This window comes from Monopterus albus, unplaced genomic scaffold (assembly GCF_001952655.1).
Source record: "Monopterus albus unplaced genomic scaffold, M_albus_1.0 scaffold2.1, whole genome shotgun sequence".
In the NCBI taxonomy this organism is placed as follows: Eukaryota; Metazoa; Chordata; class Actinopteri; order Synbranchiformes; family Synbranchidae; genus Monopterus; species Monopterus albus.
In genome coordinates, this window is record NW_018127882.1 from 5,463,645 (window position 1) to 5,481,817 (window position 18,173).

An 18,173-nucleotide genomic window follows, 5' to 3' on the forward strand; every position below is an offset into this window, starting at 1 on the left:
TCACTGTCTTGTTGAATGACTGGTGTACATGCACCATCTTGTGGTGAAAAGCCTAATGTACATTTGATGAACTTGTTCCTTTTATGGACCTAGGCAAAGAACAAGGCAAGTTAGCAAGTCTTCAGTTAACTTCCAAAAGCTGATGGAAGGATTAAGCTATTCCACAAATACTGCCAGACTCATTCAAATGTAATTCAGCTGTTTGACAGAAAAAAAAAAAAAAACCTGAAACCAGGGGTAAAAATCAGGGCAAAGCTGTAGACAGACCGCTAGTAAATCAGTTGGGACTGTTTTGCAAGCCCTGTTCTTGGAAACAGATCTCCAGTCTCTCTTTGTGTACATGAATGTTGACTCGCGAGCCTTTGCTGGCAGACTTGGAATGTTTTTTTCTCTAAACAAACACACAATTATTTGTGAGTGTACATGTGTAAACTGAGATTTGTACTTTGGACTGATGGTCCAGTGTGTGTCTACCAGGATACCACAGCAGTTCGGAATGGCCCTAGATTCTTTGGCTTTGCTGTTTTTGTCACTTTTGGGCTTTCAGCTGAGTTCTGGAGGTATCAAATATAAATTATCTTCATTTTGAGGTTTATTTTCATTGTGCAGTCTTATTTACGAAGTTGTAAATATAAGTGCCATGTGGAGATCATCCTTTCTATTCACTTTGTTTATATGCAAAAGAATATCTGTAAACTTTATATATTTGTGGTTGTGACCTATAAGATAAGACATTTACTTAAACATAGACTTATGATTTCTTTTTTTATTTTCTCACTGTAGCTCCAGCTCCAGCCTCAGGCCCAGTGTTTCTCTCCAGTCAAGCAGCGGACAGCGTTCTGCAGAGGTCCAAACGCTTTAACACCAGGGGGTTTGAGGAGCTGCGGCCAGGCAACTTGGAGAGAGAGTGTATGGAGGAAGCTTGTAACTGGGAAGAGGCCAGGGAGATCTTTGAGAATGAATTAAAGACGGTAAGTGTTTGCTAATTTAAAAAAAAAAGATTTTGTGCATATCGTTTCATTTACTGGCTGCACTGATCACAGACGGCTGTGTTTTAGATGGAGTTCTGGCTGGGATATTCAGGTGAGGATGTTGTTAATAACTGACTTCTACTAATACTAAGTAGAAAATAGTGAACATGAGTATTTCATCTTGGAACAGACCTGTATTTCTCTGCATACTGTCTGCTTTTATGTGAAGATGTTTCTGTTTTTTAGATAGCTGTAAGCTAAAATACTGTCTGGATGTCCTTAGATGGTAATCAGTGTGAATCACATCCATGTCTGAACCGAGGGTCATGTAAAGACCAGATTGGCTCCTATATCTGCACATGTCTGCATGGCTTCACTGGCAGGAACTGTGAGATCAGTAAGTCAAAATCCCATGGCTGGGTTTACAAATGTGATTAAAAGAAATGAGATTTTTATGCTACATAATCCAAATGTTTTGAGAGTATGAGATCAGATCTGATCTTATTCTCAAAGGATCAACAGCTCAGTGCCTTTTTCCTATCCTTGTTTCTAAATTAATTCAATGGCTCCCATCCAGCGCCAGTCTGGTTTTAGGTTCCAAAATTCGATTGTCTTTTTTGGAAATTCTATAAACAGCAGCCAAGGTGCCCTCTCAGTAAGTAGTGAGTGCATTTATCTGAATCACACTTGACTGACGATGCAATAGGTGCTATTTAAAACAACAGAAATTTCTATGTGGTAATTGTACATGTATGTATGTAAAAAGATCATGACAGAATTGTTTTTGTATGTGGTTTTTTTCCCCAGTTGTAGCAAAGAGATGTGATGTGAACAATGGGGATTGTGTGCACTTCTGTGAAACAGCAGGAGCCTCTGGAGCAACATGTTCCTGTGCGACCGGATACAGGCTAATGGAGGACAAAGTCAACTGTGAACCAGAAAGTAGTCACGTATTCTTGGTTAATGCTGTGCTAAATATAATAATGGCTATTAATTCAACAATGTGACTTCCCTTTTCTCATGTTACCAGCTGAATTCCCATGTGGTAGAACTGCCCTGACATCAGGAAGTGCAGTATTCCGAAGGTTTTTCCTCAGCTATGAAAATACAAGCATGCAGAACACGACTTCACTAACCAGCACCACTGCTGCTTCAGCCCCTCCCTCAGTTCCAGCTAGTACTGCAGCAACTTCTCCTGCCACAAATAATTCTGTAAGAAATCAACCCAGAAAGAAACTGCCCTTGTGGGTTTACAGTAACACTGAGGACCCCACTGAGGATCCCACTGAGGATCCCACTGATGACCTCACTGAGGATCCCACTGATGACCTCACTGAGGAGTCTCCTCATCCTTTTAAACGCATTATAGGTGGTACGGAGGTGATTCCAGGAGAGATCCCTTGGCAGGTATAGTGCAGAAGACGTAGTAATGTATGTAGTGTAGTATGTAGTATTAATGTATTAATGCTTGTTACAGTAAATACAAGGGGGAAAAGAAACGGCAGCTGGAATATGTTCAATTTCTTGTTACCATTCACAGTCCTTTTTCTTCTCTGCAGGTAGCCCTGATAGACCATCGCAGTGGTCAGCTATTTTGTGGGGGATCCATTCTCAGCGAGCACTGGGTTATTACTGCTGCTCACTGCATAGAGCAGGCACAGGGACCCTTCTTCATCAGAGTGGGTAAGATTCACCACCACTGACTAGTTTCACCTCTCCTCTAACATAATTGAGAAGCTCTGTGTAAAGTAGAGGTTAAACAACTAGTTGGTTCATTGGTTAACTAGTCGACTGTTTTGATAATAGATTAATCATTTGAGTCGAGCAACAGGGCTAAAATGATCTGGTTCTCGCCTCTCAGTTGTGAGTGCTGGCTGCCTTTCTGTGATAGTAACTAAATAACTTTGGGTTTTGGACTGTCAAGTGCCCAAGGACACTTCGACATGTGGACTGCCGGCACCGAGATTCAAACCTTCAACCTTCTGGTTGGGAAATGACTGCTCTACCACCGCACCACTGTCGCCCCCAAACTTTCTAACAGTATTGCATCATGATATCGCTCAGCGATTCGATACATAAAAATCATTTATAAAAAAGTAGAGTGTACACTTTGATGAGGTGTGCTGGATACAGCATGGTGCAGGTGAACAGGTTTTAATATCAGTACCTTAGGTCCAATTGGTAGGGCCTATTACAAAAAAAATTTGAGTCCTCATCTCCAGCTTCCAAGTCTAAATACAGTCAAAGCTCCAGTATGAGTCCATGTCCGAGTCATTAGTGCTCAAGTCCAAGTCGAGTCACTAGTCCTGAAAATCTAACTGTAGCCCTTGTATTCATTTTGTGTATCATAATCCTTGAAATAATTTTTAACTCATGCCATTTATTGCATTTCAAGGGGAAATTCACTCTTTTTTTTACTGTGGGACATTGACTGTGTGTGTTTGATTGCAGAGTAAATTTATTCAAAAACTAACTCACTATACTGTCTCTGCTTGCAGGGGAGCTTAACATTGACATCAAAGAGAGCACAGAGCAAGAGCATGAAGTGTTGGAGAAGCACATACACCCACACTACAATGCCAGTATAAGCCTGTACAACCATGACATCGCCCTGCTGTATATCAAAACTCCCATCGTCTTCTCCAGAGTAGTCCGACCCATCTGTCTAGGGCCCGGGGCCTTTACTGAGTACCTAGTGCAGGAGTCCTCCCCAGCTACAGTCAGCGGCTGGGGTCGAACACGCTTCCTTGGATCTACGGCTAGCACCTTGCTGAAGGTCGAGGTTCCCTTCACAGATCGGACAGAGTGTAAGCGCAGCAGTAAGGCCAGGATCACGTCTGGCATGTTTTGTGCGGGGTACTATAATGAGGCCAAAGATGCCTGTCAGGGGGACAGTGGAGGTCCTCACACAAACAGTATTCATGACACGTGGTTCCTGACGGGCATCGTGAGCTGGGGAGAAGAATGTGCAAAAGATGGGAAGTATGGTGTGTACACTCGTGTGTCTTTTTACTACCAATGGATAAACCAGGTCATGGGATTAACTAAACACAGGCTGGCATTTGATGTGGAAGATTCTGTTCCTTAAATTTAAGATAAAAAAAAAAAAACTGGTTTACAAGTTGCTTGGACTCAACTATGTCATAAATGTGGCATGCAATTCATGAAACTAAGTTTGAAATAATAATAATAATAATAACAACAATATCAAATGGACGTGCCCAGAAGACCCCCAAAGGGAGGCAACCTGGAGGCATCCTAATAAGATGCCTGAGCTCACCTCAGTTCTACTCCAAGTTCCTTCCGGATGACCTAGCTCTGCACCCTATCTCTAAGGGTAAATCCGGCCACCCTACAAAGGAAACTCATTTCAACAGCTTGTATTAGCGAACTTACTCTTTCAGCCACAACCCATAGCTTATGACTAATGGTGAGGGATGGAGCGTAGACTGGTAAATTGAGAGCTTTGCCTTTCTGCTCAGCTCCTTCTTCAGCACGACAGTCCGGTACAACGTCCACTTTACTGCTGATGCTGCCCCTATCCGCATATCAATCTCATGCTCGATTTTACCCTCACTCATGAAAAAGATCCCAAGATACTTAAACTCCTTCACTTGTGGCAGTAACTCACTCCCAATCCGGAGAAAGAAGTCCACCGTTTTCTGGCAGAGCACATGGCCTCAGACTTGGAGGTGCTGACTCACATCCCTGCCTTCACATTTTTCTGCAAACTGCCCCAGTGCATGCTTGAGGTCACCATCTGACAAAGCCAACAAAACCACATCATCAGCAAATAGCAGAGATGCAATTCTGAGGTCCCCAAACCTGACATTTTCCTCCTCCCGGCTGCATCTTGAGATCCTGCTCATGAAGATCACAAACAGAATCACTGACAAGGGACAGCCCTGGCGAAGGCCAACACCAACTGGGAACATGTTTGACCTCTTGCCGAGTATATGGACACAACTGTCACTCTGGCTATACAAGAACCAAATGGCTTGTACCAATGGCTCTAGTGCCCTGTACCCTCCACAAGATCCCACTGCGGACCCGGTCATAAGTCTTCTCCAAGTCCACAAAACACATGTAGACTGGGTGTGTAAAGTCCCAGGATCTCTCCAGTAATCTTGCAAGAGTAAAGAGCTGGGGCAGCGTTCCACAACCTGGACAGAAACCGCATTGTTCCTCCTGATTCCGAGGTTCAACAATTGGTCAGCGCCTCCTTTACCAGCACCCTAGCGTAGGCTTTCCCAGGGAGGCTGAGTAGTGTGATACCCCAATAATTGGAGCACACTCTCCAGTCCCCTTTTTTAAAAATGGGAACCACCAACCCAGTTTGCCAGTACACAGGCACTGTCCCCGTTCTCCATGCGACATTGAAGATGCATGTCAACCAAGACAGCCCATTGATGTTCAGAGCCTTCAGCATCTCAGGGCGAATCTCATCCACTCCTGGTGCCTTGCCACTGACGAGCATTTTGGCTACTTCAGTGACCTCTGCCTTAGATATGGGTGAGGTTTCCCCCGAGTCTTCCACCTCTTCCTCCTCCTTGGAGGACATGTTAGACGCATTCAGGAGTTCCTCAAAGTGCTCCTTCCACTGCCTGGCAATATCTCCAGTCCGAGTCAGCAGTTCTCCTCCCCTGTCAAACACAGTCCCCAGGTGGTGCCCCATCAAGGACCCCACCCAGGGTCTCCAAGAAGGCCACATATTCTGAGCTACTGTTTGACACATAGGCACAAACAACAGTCAGGGTTTTCCTCTCTGCGACATTACTCCCTTCTGCTGGTAAATAAGTGTTTTACACACAGTAGTATTCAGTGGATCCCTGATGGACTAGTAGCTAGGATTCAGCACTCTCGCCGCTGCTGCTGCCTGGGTTTATCTCAGGGTTGTGCCAGGAAGGGCATGTGGCATAGAACACGTGCCAAATTTCAACATGTGAATCATCTCGCTGTGGTGACCCCTAACAGGAACAGCCGAAAGTGACAGACACACAGTAGTATTTAGTAACCCAGGCATCAAATTATGTGTAACTACAAGAAACAAAAAGAGAAACAATTGTATTACTGTTTATAGTTTTTATGTTGTATAAGATGGCCTCCATAAAAACAAGAATACAAAAAACAGATACTGCTACATTAGTGTATCAACCAAATGTATCACCATGGTAAATACTGAATAAATTCAGTTACCAAAGGAATTGCACTAAATAGTTTTATTTTTTTGATTTTTTTTACTGAACTTGAAGCAGTATAAAAAGAAACCAGTTTAGAATATTGATTAGAGTACAAACTTGCTCGCTGCTCAGCTGCCATGCATTTTCAGCAACAACCTTTGACTACTTGGCTCATCGGGATACATAATTCAAGCAATTTTTTTTTCCCAACCTGGAAAATCTGTGCAAAGTCTGCAGCATTTAGGATGAATGTTACATAGAGTCCATTAAATGTTGTTATAATCTTTTTTTCTGCAGTCAGGCATAGCTCCTGTAAATATATGGAGATGTACTTTGAATCAGGGCTGCACCGATACCTCACAATATGAAGGAACATTTTTAAAGCAAAATAAAATTTCTAACAGGTAATGTTTATTGTGCAGTGGCTTCTGGTGCTTTCTAGACTTATTTCCATATGAAACAGTGTATCAAAGGCAGCCCTCCGACTGGGGCCTCGATTTGATGTCGTAAATTCACATAAGCTTGCAATCAATATTTAATTAAGTGTTCAATACAGAGGGTATATTTTATGTTGGTTCTATGATCCATTTTACTGGGGAACCCAAAATTAAGTGCGCTGCAATGGTGAGGAGGAAACGATCTGCCACTATGATGGAGGGAACACAGAACATAGTCTCTGCATTCTCTACACTGTGACTGACAGCCAGCTCCCTAAAGACCTGAAGAGAGTGATAGTATTTGGTTGTCTGTGGCACACGCCTCCCCTTCGTCTACAGTGCACACCGTGGCCGTCAGTGACGTCAACTACTGCCTGCATGCAGAGGGTAAGTCTCCCCTGCCTTGCTAACACATCATACATTCAAGAATACACAAAGGAAATAGCAGCATGAATAAGGTGAAATACATACAGGAGGTAAAGCGGCAAGCAAAGAACACATTCAGTAGGACAGTTGGTGGATTTTAGTCTATTGTCCTTCCACCTTATTAAAGTGCCTGTTGGATATTTGGGAGGTCAGGTTAAAGCAGGAAGAGCATTTGATTATGCAAACAGTACATACAAGAGACCCCAAAAGAGCGAGAATAAAAAAGGCATTATGGCATGGCACATTTTGGCATTTTAATTTCTAGTCTGTTCAAAAGAGGTGCCTTCAGGAATGAAAGGTAAGAAAAATGCGCTGAAGTAGTTCAATGGAAAATGTCACCTAATTACACAAAGATGAAACACTTAGGTACAGCAAATGTTAAAAATGATACCATACATGTACAAAAGTCTCTGCTGTAAGAAATATTTCAGGTAAATCTTAGGTAAGCATCCATCTGACACACAATGAGACAACCAGGAAGACTCGCACTCAGAACTGCAATGAGGAAGAGCTGAAAAATGTTTGAGTCCACACTTAGAAAAATGGCCCACTGCATTAGCAGTAGCAACTCACATCCTGCTTATATGTGTGTTGCAGATGGGGCGCCGGAAGAACATTCAAAAATGAGGAAGACCAATCAGGATTTAGGGATCGGTTGATTGTCCAAGAGGTCTAACAGCTCCTGTGCCGTGGAGCTGGTGCACACCTTCACTATCACAAAACACTAGCCCCAAGAGCTCGTCAGTCAAACCTGTGAGAAAATCAGGCTTGTAGGTTTCCCACTTTTTTCTTTGTAATGGTCAAACTGTGCCGAAGAAAAGCAGACGGCGCCAGGGAGTGAGGAGTGGGTGGCTGATACAGCTGTGAGACAGCTCTGGCTCAGTCTGTTCATCATCCACTGGTAAATATTAGATTCACATTCTGTGCTTCTTCTCTATGGGGAGCTGAGCTTTCTTGTCTTCAGGTTGCCTGGGTCTACAAGAAAGGATAAAGACTTTTAAAAAGAAAAGCTAAGTCAGATATGGCTCAACACTATATTGTCATCTTGGAAGCCAATGTTTTTCATTTACCCCCTAGTCTGGAGGAGTGTGCTCGACTGCTGTCTCCTACAATCAGCTGCAGGCTGGCGGCTGCTATAAAACCCTCTTGTCTCTGACTCAGATTTTTTACCAGCCTGAAAGATTAAGATAAGTGAGGAATGGGTTGAGATAAGGAAAAACAAAAGGATGTGAAAAGAAATTAGAGAAATAAACTTTGCTACCAGGTTTAGGTTGACACTCGAGCACTATGGTTTACTGAAAATCATCTGTGCTGATAGGCTGATAACTCACCAGCGACCCTTGTCTTCAGATTGCAGCTGGATGATGTCTTCGCACTTGATGGTGACACTGTCTGGTCCATTTTGAAGACAGTCAGCCAAAGCCCTGTATCTGCCTGGAGACTGGCACAGGAAGAAAACTGTCAAGCACAAAGTAAGAAAAGATTTATTTATACAGTATCTATTTATATCACTCTTTTGAAAGCAAGAGCTATAAAGTACATCATAAGAAGGCATGATTAAGCACAAAATCTCAAACAGGCACAAAAGCCACAAAATAGAATTGAAATAGAAAAACAAAAGTAATCAAAAAGTTCAGAAAAGTAAGTGGCTGTAACTACCGTGAGAAGTATGTCAATTCAGTTTATTCTAAGAGAGAAACTATTTCAGTTTCAGTGCAAAGAGAGCAAATGCATGGTTTTTCTTCACTACATTCTACATCAAGTAGACATTTGTTTGCTGACCTCAGAGACTTAAGGTTCAGAGACACAAAAGATCAAACATACAGCAGTTACTGTATGTTTTTTAACCTTGTAGAGGCCAACACCTTCTCATTTTCAATCTTTGTTAGAAAAGAGGCCACAGAATTATCTTAACTGGAACAATCAAGATTGCAGAGGTTTTATAATATGTATGAAAAAATTTAAACAGAAATCACGTGAGAATGACATTTTTCTTTTTTAGATTGAGTGATACGATCAAAAGCTCTAAAAGAGCTATTAAGTGGCAGTGAGGCTGTTTTGTCAACTGCCATTTCCAAGGTCGAGAATGACATTTGAAGTCCTTGTGTACGTGTCTTAAAGGAATAGTTCAGGATTTTTCAAGTAGGTGTTAAAACAATATTGATGTATCCCTGTGTGAGAGACTAGGTCTTGGTCATTGTCACTTCTCCTATTCTCCACACTGACCCTGAATGTTTCCACCCAGAACGCAACTGCACTGCAAAAAAATAGGCTAAAAAAATGCCCAACTCTCATTCTGTGCAAAAATTTACTCCAAAGTTCATCGGAGGCTCAAATGCAGCTTCTCTTGGTCCACTAAGCTAATTCAAGTTGGTTTCAAAGTTATAGTCCATTTAAGACGAGTTCCAATATCACGAGACAGACACAAAGCAATGCCATTTACTATTTATCTTATTAGTAATTTCCTCCTCTGCACAGAGGATGAACAGTTCTCTGAATTCCATGCTGGACCAATTTGCAGCCATTCTGCATTAGCTCACGCTTCTAAACCCTATCTTCGCTGTGCCAGTTTGCACTAGCTAGTGATGTTACATTCTTTGATTGAGTGTATTTGTGCCCAAATTTCACAATCTGCCCTAAATCTACTCCACCAAAGCGAGTGCAGCGTTCGTTGATCGAGCTAGTGTGAATGAAGAGAGGAGGTGGCGTTAGTAAGAACAGAAAAAATGTGTGTTATACTGTAGCACGGTCGTCATCTTGACTGTGCCCTTACCGGAAGTTTGACCACTTCAGTTCAGACATGTAGCTATTTGACTAGGCTCCATCAAGTACAATTGTCAGTAACACTGGCTTTGTTCAGACATGATGCCTAGATGTGAAATAGCCGGCAAATTCCTGGTTAGGGGTGCATGTCTGAAAGGGGGTTTAGTACATAGCCGGATACAGGTCACATTCCGTTTCTGGTTTCATGGCATCTAACTTGGAGCACCATCATTTACTGTATTGTATCTAATGTGACTGTATTCCTTCTCACCAGCTGCACCAAAACCTCATCCATGTCAGATGGATGGAACGTGTCCCGACCTCGAGGCCACTCCTCCAAACCCTCGCAGATGTCTACCGAGTGATGAGCTCCAGGCCAACCTGGGACAGACACAGCTTTGGCTGTTACTGGTACTGATCAACACATTCTTCAGAATACGACACCGTAAAGGCACCAAGTAGATACTTAGTAACTATGCCAACAATATAATGACCCCTTGGCCCTTACTGAGAAATTAACAAGAATGTAGAATCAAAAGCTAATCTCAGTAGATGGACCTTTTTCGCCCAGATTCCTCAATGTACCTGGTTCTTCAGGTCAAAGTACACCTGAAACGCTGAGGGAGGAAAAGTCAAATATCTATATCAGTTATAAATTATGAAGAAAATTAGCAACAGCAGCACAACAGTGTGCAAATTAAGTATGATTTGGAGTAATTCCCTTAACATTTTTTGCAATTTAGTTACTAAGTAACTACTTGATTGTAGTTTCAATTTGTATAACTGGGATTTACTCACTCCTGCGGTTGTGCTGGTGTTTAGGGGAGTTGGAATGGGGGTCTGGACTGCTCCTCCCCGAGTCAGTGTCCTCAGAACTCACTGACGCCCTCTGCTGCTTGCTAGGAGAACAGCACAAAACAACATGCATCACTAAATGCTGTGCACAGTCAACGGACAGTCTCAGGATAGATGTTATCCTCAGACACACAGTATGGGGTCAGCTCCCACTTCCTGAATCTACTATATACCAAAAAGAGGAGCGAACAGTCAAACTGGCCCCAGACCAGTGTCAAGGAACAACTCTCTCCTGTTGTTTCTCACACAGCCATGACCATTCAGGCACCAGTCAGACAGCAGGGCAGGACACAGAGCAGCCATGTGCAAGCTCCTCTGTAAAATGTGACATAGTGTCAACACAAGGGAAGATCTGGTCTCAGTTTACACGCTATATGATGAGTGATAGTGTTTCTGGAAAGCAAATCTACAGTAGCTTCATCTAAAAAAAAAAAAGGCCCCATCTTAAAAAGCAGTTGTCATGAGGAAATTAAGAACATTTATGGAATGAAATCAAAACTCTTTGTTTGCCCCCTTTGCATTACATGCAAAATAACAAATCTGATATGCAGAACTAGGAGAAGTTGTTTTTGAGACCATGTTAGAAATACCATGGAAAAGCTGCTGAGACACAGCTCTCGAGGTAGCAAGGGGGTCAGTTATGAACCACAGTGAGGCAATAAAAGGAGGTGCAGGCGATGATCTGTACACAAACATGGGTGCTTGGTTTTTGGTTCCAAAGCCAGGCCAGGTGGATCATGCCAGCATGAGGCAAGCCAAGCCAGGCTGAGTTTACCACTGAGCGAAAGGGCAGGTCAGTGGCGCTGGGGGCGATGGCGGGGGCACGGCCGGGGCCGTTGCCGGGGGCTTCGGGGGCAGGGGCTCCGGGAACGAAGGCACAGAAACGCGTCAGCCGACAGCGTGACAAAATCCAGCCCCGGCAGACAGCCCCTGGGAACCCCTCTGGATGGCCGCAAGCCCCTGCAGGTAGGGGACGGGAGGAGTGGGGATAGGCAACGAGACAGCAGTGGACAGAGTGGGGCTCATTCTCACACCACCACACATACAAAGCTTTCTACAAGGGCAACATGAAATGCAGACAGTCCTGCTGTGACTGCATGTGTGTGTTCTGCATATGGATGTTTGGATGTTTGCGCGACTATAGCCTACATCATGCACTCAACACACTACTGTAAATACTGTATTTGTAAACAACTACAGGCACTGACCTCTCAGAGAATGGTAGAGAAATATGCATGTGTTCAACCATTTGGCCGTGTTGATAGACTTCATCTATGAGAAGACAAAGAAAGAGGAGTACAAAGAGGGATTAAACTTTCTGAGCAAATTTCCAGTTGATTCTAAGTAGTGTGTTAACCTCTAAGCACAAAGATTCACTTGGTGGATTCAGAGCTTTCAAACATCTCGTGTTCTCTGAGGGCTGTGAGTGAAACGCAGTTCAAAGCTCTGAAGCTACTGTGTGGACCTTTGTGTTTAGAATCTCTTATTAACTTGACTGTGTGTCTTCACATACCTCGAAGCAGCTTCTGCTGGTTTGTCAGGATTCGGCGAAGCTCATTGAGCCAGGCCATCTTCACCTCCACTGTAGGAGCCTGAGAAACAACAGAAACAGGTCAGTGCTACAGTGGTACCATTCCTTCTGTCAGCAATATGTTAAAAATGCTGATCACAATTTTACAAAGCTATTGGGGATGCTTTAAAATGTCTAGTCATGTCCAACATATTGCCCAGTCCTCAAAAATATTCAACTTACTATCAGAGGACTACAAAAAACAGCAAAGATTATATTTGCGAAGGTGAAACCTGTGAATATTTGCCAATTTTGCTTAAAAGTTGGGTTGACGGGGTTTAAAACTACAGTAATAGTAAAAAAACTGACCAATTTATCAGTGAGGTGTACTGCGTTTAAGCTACTGAACAATGCTCGGCTTAAACCTTTGAGGACTCCTTACCTGAACCACATAGACTTCCTCCCTGCCACTGTACCAGATCTCAAACTTTTTCACATCTCCCTTGACGTTCTCTGTGATCCCCACAGCAGTCATCTGCCAGGGGAGACACACTGTTTACACCGACACACATAGGCAGCACAAACAGCACCGGGTGCATCAGACTTACTGTACGTCACTGTAGCATATCCGTCCTGTCAGAACAAAAACATTCACACCTCTGCTGTGAAACTGCTTCCTACTCACATCTTCAACAATAAATCAAAACTAGCAGCAGCTGCTGTTGGTGTGTCACCAGCTGTGACGCCCTCCGAACAACAACACACAGAACAGAGGAAGCCTTTTGGGAATACACTAGGTTCTGTGGCCAGATGGGCCATTTACACATTTACTACCATTTTAGTGACAGTGGCAGAGAACTACTAAGGGATGAGCATTTGCTGTATTAAGGCATTAGTGTAACAATTTCATTTACAATTTTTGGAAGTAAGCCAGGTACATACTACATACACTGTAATCAGAATGACTCCTGTAGAACAAATGTTTGAAATTTGAAAGAAAAGTGACAGCCCTATAATGTAATAGTCCTTTTATGAGATAAAATAAAATATTATTGCAGTACCTGAATTTTGTAAATAATATAAGGCAGTGGAACATCAGTGTTTTTGTACAGTGTTTTGATTCTGCGACCAGCATGCAGTTATACTAATGAAATAGCCATGTGTAGAAACATCATAGTCCCATGACATTAGAGACATTTTTCTATCTCAATATAGCAAAATTACAAATATCGTTACATCCCTGTTCCCTACGTAATAAAATTTCGATAGTTTACTGTATAGTAAATCAAAACACTCAAAATCATCATCATTCTGACAGTGTGACACTCAAATAAAATGTCAGGAAGTACAGTAAATATAGCTTGCTTGGTAACAAATAAGTGATTTCATGTGGTCAGCAATAATTCGACATTACCAACCATGAACACATGTAACCAACCTGGACAACACTTCTCACTCAACAAACTACAGGTTTATGGGGTACTGTTGTTCTGAGAACTGGAGTAAGTGATCTGCTAAGAATCAAATATTGTTATTCAATTTTTAACATTTAACTAATGGGCAAAAACACCAGAGTATCCTGAAAAAGTGCAAACACATAAAGACAGACCTTGAGATAGTGCTTGAAGCTGTATGAGGGGGTCTTATCATGGCCGTCTCCGTGCTCCTCCCTCCGCTTGCAGAAGAGTAGAGCTCTCTCATACAAAAAGAGGTGCCTCTGCATCGGCTTGAAGCGAGCCAGCTCTTTCATGCGTGTGGGGCCTTTCTTATGGCTGATCCACACACTGAACGAGCCCTGCATCAACACACGGCCCAGCTCGCAAATGTCTCCCTGCATATATAATGGAAGGAAGCATTTATGTGTAAGCACTGGTTGTAAATATATTATCTGTAAAATGAATGCTTTAGCACATTTATGCTAAATTAATTGTTTATCAGTTCAGAAAGTTCAGTTTTCATCTGTCAAACACAGATGAAAGTTGTTTCACCTCATAACCTGTGATGGCTATCTGATGCATGGAGTCGTTGACTGATTTGAGCAGGTCCAGCATGGCTGTTAGTGCCCCCTGTAGTTCAGAGGCCCCTTCACAATCTGCACTGTATTTTAGCAGCTCCTGAGAATACACACACAAAACGACAGCCATGTTGGTATAAACATGCACACACAACAACACAAACAATGAAATCAGTGCACTTTAGAAGTAAAGACTTATAACAGTTGTTACAGTAATGATTCAGAACCAGTTTTGTAGCCAATCACTTCTGACAGTGGATTTGGAAACTGATAGGTGTTGTTGATGCATGGACATCAGCTCAGCCTACACATTCTATGGTTGGAGTTAATGTAGCCCACAGAACTGACAATTTCCACATGCTTGTTATTTATTATACAGTAAATCCATAGCAGACTGAAACAACGCCGGCCTGTCCTCTAACTGTACTTTGTCTTGTGCACTGGCCATTTATAAGACTGACTGACAGCTGCAATCGACATTTCATTAGTGCCAGTAAGTTTCACTGGGTTGTTGGCGAGAGGCTGATTTTTTTTTCTGCACGTGCCTCAACCTATTTCAAATGAACCGAACAATACACACATGCCCCAAACTGTGGTTAGTGAACTGAACAGTTTGGATTTTTTTTTTTTTTTTACTTGAACCGTTCCACCCCTAAATAGAAGTACAATAAAAATATTATAAAATGTAGCATAAAATACCCTGATTCACATTGCAGGTGACTGACTTTGTGTGTGTATATGTTTCTCTCTTACCTTCAGCAGCAGCTGATACTTGGTGAGGCGTTGGACTGGTTTCAGCAGGTAGGAATCCAGGCCCAGTTTGTGCTCTAGCTTTTTTTGACACTCCTTTACAAAGACAAATGAAACCACAATGGATGCACTGTAATGTCAGAGATGGACCACAGGTTTTTAATTGTAACTGTACTTTAAGATTAGTTCTGGCTTTGTATCAAACAAATAGGCAAATATTTATAGTACTTGAAATATTGTAAATATATCTGGCTGACAACAAAACAGTGAATGAATCTGGCAGACCTGAAAGAAGGCACAGTCAGAGAATTGTCTCCAGAGCGCCTCAGAGCGTGGCTTATTCTGACAGTAGCATTCATACATCTGGAAACTTTCTTTCTGGGGAGGCAAGAAAGAGAAATCTGAAAATGATGGAAACAAGTTACAGTATGCACAAATATATGTATGATCAAAATAAAAAAATAAGCTATACAACAAACATTTGTCTTCTCACCCGCTCCAGAAAACAAGCTCCAACACTTTCAGGAGCCTCCAGGCATCCTTCCAGGTCCTGAAGGAAAACCCTGGAAAGGTCAGAGGCCAAAGGTCAAATCAACCTCAGTACATGAAATGACAGGTACATGGAGTTACTGGTATGCTACAGAACCCACTGTAACCATCACTTACTCTAATTTCTTTTAGTAACAGTCATTTCCGAACTAGACTGGTGACAAAAGCAGTGGAAATAACAGCACAAATAAAAACTCCACTGTATAAATCGTTGACTGCTACATGTTTGGGTGCGATGTCAAACATTTTACTGCTACAGGTGTAAAACGAATCATCAGCATTAGTGATAACCCTTTTTTATTTACAGTTTAAGTACAATGTAAACTTTGCTGATCCTGCTCAAGAAACAATATGTTGTCATTTAAAAACTCTAATTCTGTTCTTAATGTATTCTTGCACAGTATTGATAACCTGCTAGTGTCAATAAAATTCTTGACATAACAGTGTGTGATGGTCAGTTTTTTGTATGCATTGCAGACAGGTCTGTAGTGTTTGTGATTAATTAATCACTCGCCTGCTATGAAAATTGTAGATCTCAGGCATGTTTCCAAAGAGGATGTCTCTCTTGCTGTGCAGGATTGGGGGCAGAAGCCCTGACAGAGCTGGGTTGTCCATCTCAGCCCTATAGCCCTGCAATATTTAGTATATGTACAACATATGACCATACTACGCCTGTGGAAAGATCCTTGTGACACACTAAAAAGGAAAATCAATGTCTCACCAGCAGCACTGACAGCAGCTCTTCCACATAGATTCTTTCTGTCTCTACGAGTTCCCTCATCACATGGCTGTGACACAAACATACACACACATAGACAAGAGAGAGAGAGTGCCAGAGGGCATCATTACCGCTGAACAAAGAGAATCACAGAGTAAACAACATCAAGAGCAGTACTGAGCAGACAGATGGGTGGACGGACGCCTCCGCCTCACCGCTTCAAGAGTTCTGGGCTGTCCTCTCCCTCCAGACTGTATGACACACATCTCTGGCTCTCCTGGTAGTCATGAATCACCTCTATCTGGACACACCACAGAGAGACAACAATGACTTCTCCACTTGGTTGTAGAGAAAATGATATTGTATAGAACAAATTATTGGACCAAACATGAAAAGATCAACTTTTTCACATTTTTTAGTTCAATGCAACAGTGATAATGGAAGGAAATAAAAAGTGTGTGTGTGTGTGTGTGTGTGTGTGTGTGTGTGTATGTATGTACCTGATCATGAAGTCATGTAGTTCTGTATCGACTTGTTCCAATATCGGCATCAGATAGTTTAAAATAACTTCAGACCATCGCCTGTGAAAGCCAGATCACTATCAGCAGCAGCTCACTGAACAGTACGACTGTAATTCACACAGAATATATCCCCATGTGCTCTGAGGAGGCATAATGAGGAAATGGTTCATTTAAGTACCCACATTAAATCTAGCACAGTTTTTTATGAGCATGTGCACAGTGAGATAGCCTGGAAGGGATCTGCTTGCTCTGTCTATGACCTTTGTTTTATTACTCGGTAATTAAAAAATAAGTCAGTCATGATGGACATTTGAGGTAATTAATGATAATAGGTTAGTACGTTTGTGCCCAATAATAATCCATGCTCGCCTGAGTGTTGTGCCTGTACATGTGCCATCTGACAGTCATCAGAAGTGTGCATGCACATATAGTACATGTGTGTATGCATGTCCCTTCATCTCTGAAATGGCTATTGCCCCAAGCATTGCAGGAGCCTCAGAGGAGTTCATAATCACGCTCACTCACTTTCTTGTTATTACCCTCATTAACATGTCTTTGAATGGGGGAGAATAAAACCTTATCATGGAATACATTCAGTTGCACAATATATACATTAAGAAAAATGAAAACACACCAGGTAACACGTACAGTATTAGCTGGATACTGTTGAATATGTTTAGCTTTGTGTGACCTCCCTCGAGACACAGACATCCATACTAATAAAGCAGTCATATTTCCCAGTGGACTGGTTACATCTTCTACCCTTGTTCCAGCTTTTTTGTAAAGATAGCCTGCCAAGCTCAAAGCCAATTCAGGAACACCTTAGGCCAACTCAGTGGGACCCTGTGATGTGTTAATTTAGGTGTGGTGCCTAAAGTAAAGATGCAGGGGGGAGTGGGATTGGTGCCAGGCCATAAGGGCTGGGATGAGACCTCAATACTGGGCATGGGAAGCAGGGTAGGATGGGTAGGGAGCTAGTTAATTTGAAAAGCACTGTATATGCTGTAAACTAGAGCAGCTATCTAAAAATAAATGCAGTTTAATCAACTGTAATACATGATTTTCACATTAGATTATACAGTGGGTACGGAAAGTATTCAGACATTTTTGCAGATTTATTAAAAAAGAAAAACTGAAATATCACATGGTCATAAGTATTCAGACCCTTTGCTGTGACACTCATATATTTAACTTAGGTGCTGTCCATTTCTTCTGATCATCCCTGAGATGGTTCTACACCTTCATTTGAGTCCAGCTGTGTTTGATTATACTGATTGACCGTGATTAGGAAAGCCACCCACCTGTCTATATAAGACCCTACAGCTCACACTGCATGTCAGAGCAAATGAGAATCATGAGGTCAAAGGAACTGCCTGAAGAGCTCAGAGACAGAACTGTGGCAAGGCACAGATATGGCCAAGGTTACAAAAACATTTCTGCTGCACTTAAGGTTCCTAAGAGCACAGTGGCCTCCATAAT

General features: G+C 42.3%; 2 protein-coding genes across 2 annotated transcripts in view; one reads left to right on the forward strand and one right to left on the reverse strand.

Moving 5' to 3' along the window:
- The first annotated feature begins 496 nt into the window (after positions 1 to 496).
- Positions 497 to 4,461, forward strand: f9a (coagulation factor IXa). The gene is made up of 8 exons (XM_020591415.1): positions 497 to 560; positions 784 to 971; positions 1,059 to 1,083; positions 1,255 to 1,368; positions 1,779 to 1,913; positions 2,002 to 2,378; positions 2,531 to 2,654; positions 3,470 to 4,461. The coding sequence occupies exons 1-8, from the start codon at positions 497 to 499 to the stop codon at positions 4,057 to 4,059; spliced, it is 1,617 nt and encodes a 538-aa protein (XP_020447071.1). The 3' UTR covers positions 4,060 to 4,461.
- Positions 4,462 to 6,086: 1,625 nt separating this feature from the next.
- mcf2a (MCF.2 cell line derived transforming sequence a) overlaps positions 6,087 to 18,173 on the reverse strand; it is an 18,668-nt gene continuing 6,581 nt past the window's right edge. Inside the window, exons 13-29 of the mRNA XM_020591428.1 lie at positions 16,742 to 16,754; positions 16,389 to 16,511; positions 16,177 to 16,243; positions 15,970 to 16,085; positions 15,400 to 15,469; positions 15,192 to 15,284; positions 14,910 to 15,002; positions 14,131 to 14,256; positions 13,752 to 13,973; positions 12,585 to 12,677; positions 12,146 to 12,224; positions 11,841 to 11,904; positions 10,576 to 10,676; positions 10,049 to 10,158; positions 8,346 to 8,455; positions 8,085 to 8,188; positions 6,087 to 8,008 (exon numbers count right to left, since the gene is read on the reverse strand). Coding sequence (XP_020447084.1) covers positions 7,929 to 8,008; positions 8,085 to 8,188; positions 8,346 to 8,455; positions 10,049 to 10,158; positions 10,576 to 10,676; positions 11,841 to 11,904; positions 12,146 to 12,224; positions 12,585 to 12,677; positions 13,752 to 13,973; positions 14,131 to 14,256; positions 14,910 to 15,002; positions 15,192 to 15,284; positions 15,400 to 15,469; positions 15,970 to 16,085; positions 16,177 to 16,243; positions 16,389 to 16,511; positions 16,742 to 16,754 — 1,664 coding nt within the window. The 3' untranslated portion in view covers positions 6,087 to 7,928. The remainder of the gene's footprint in view (positions 8,009 to 8,084; positions 8,189 to 8,345; positions 8,456 to 10,048; positions 10,159 to 10,575; positions 10,677 to 11,840; positions 11,905 to 12,145; positions 12,225 to 12,584; positions 12,678 to 13,751; positions 13,974 to 14,130; positions 14,257 to 14,909; positions 15,003 to 15,191; positions 15,285 to 15,399; positions 15,470 to 15,969; positions 16,086 to 16,176; positions 16,244 to 16,388; positions 16,512 to 16,741; positions 16,755 to 18,173) is intronic.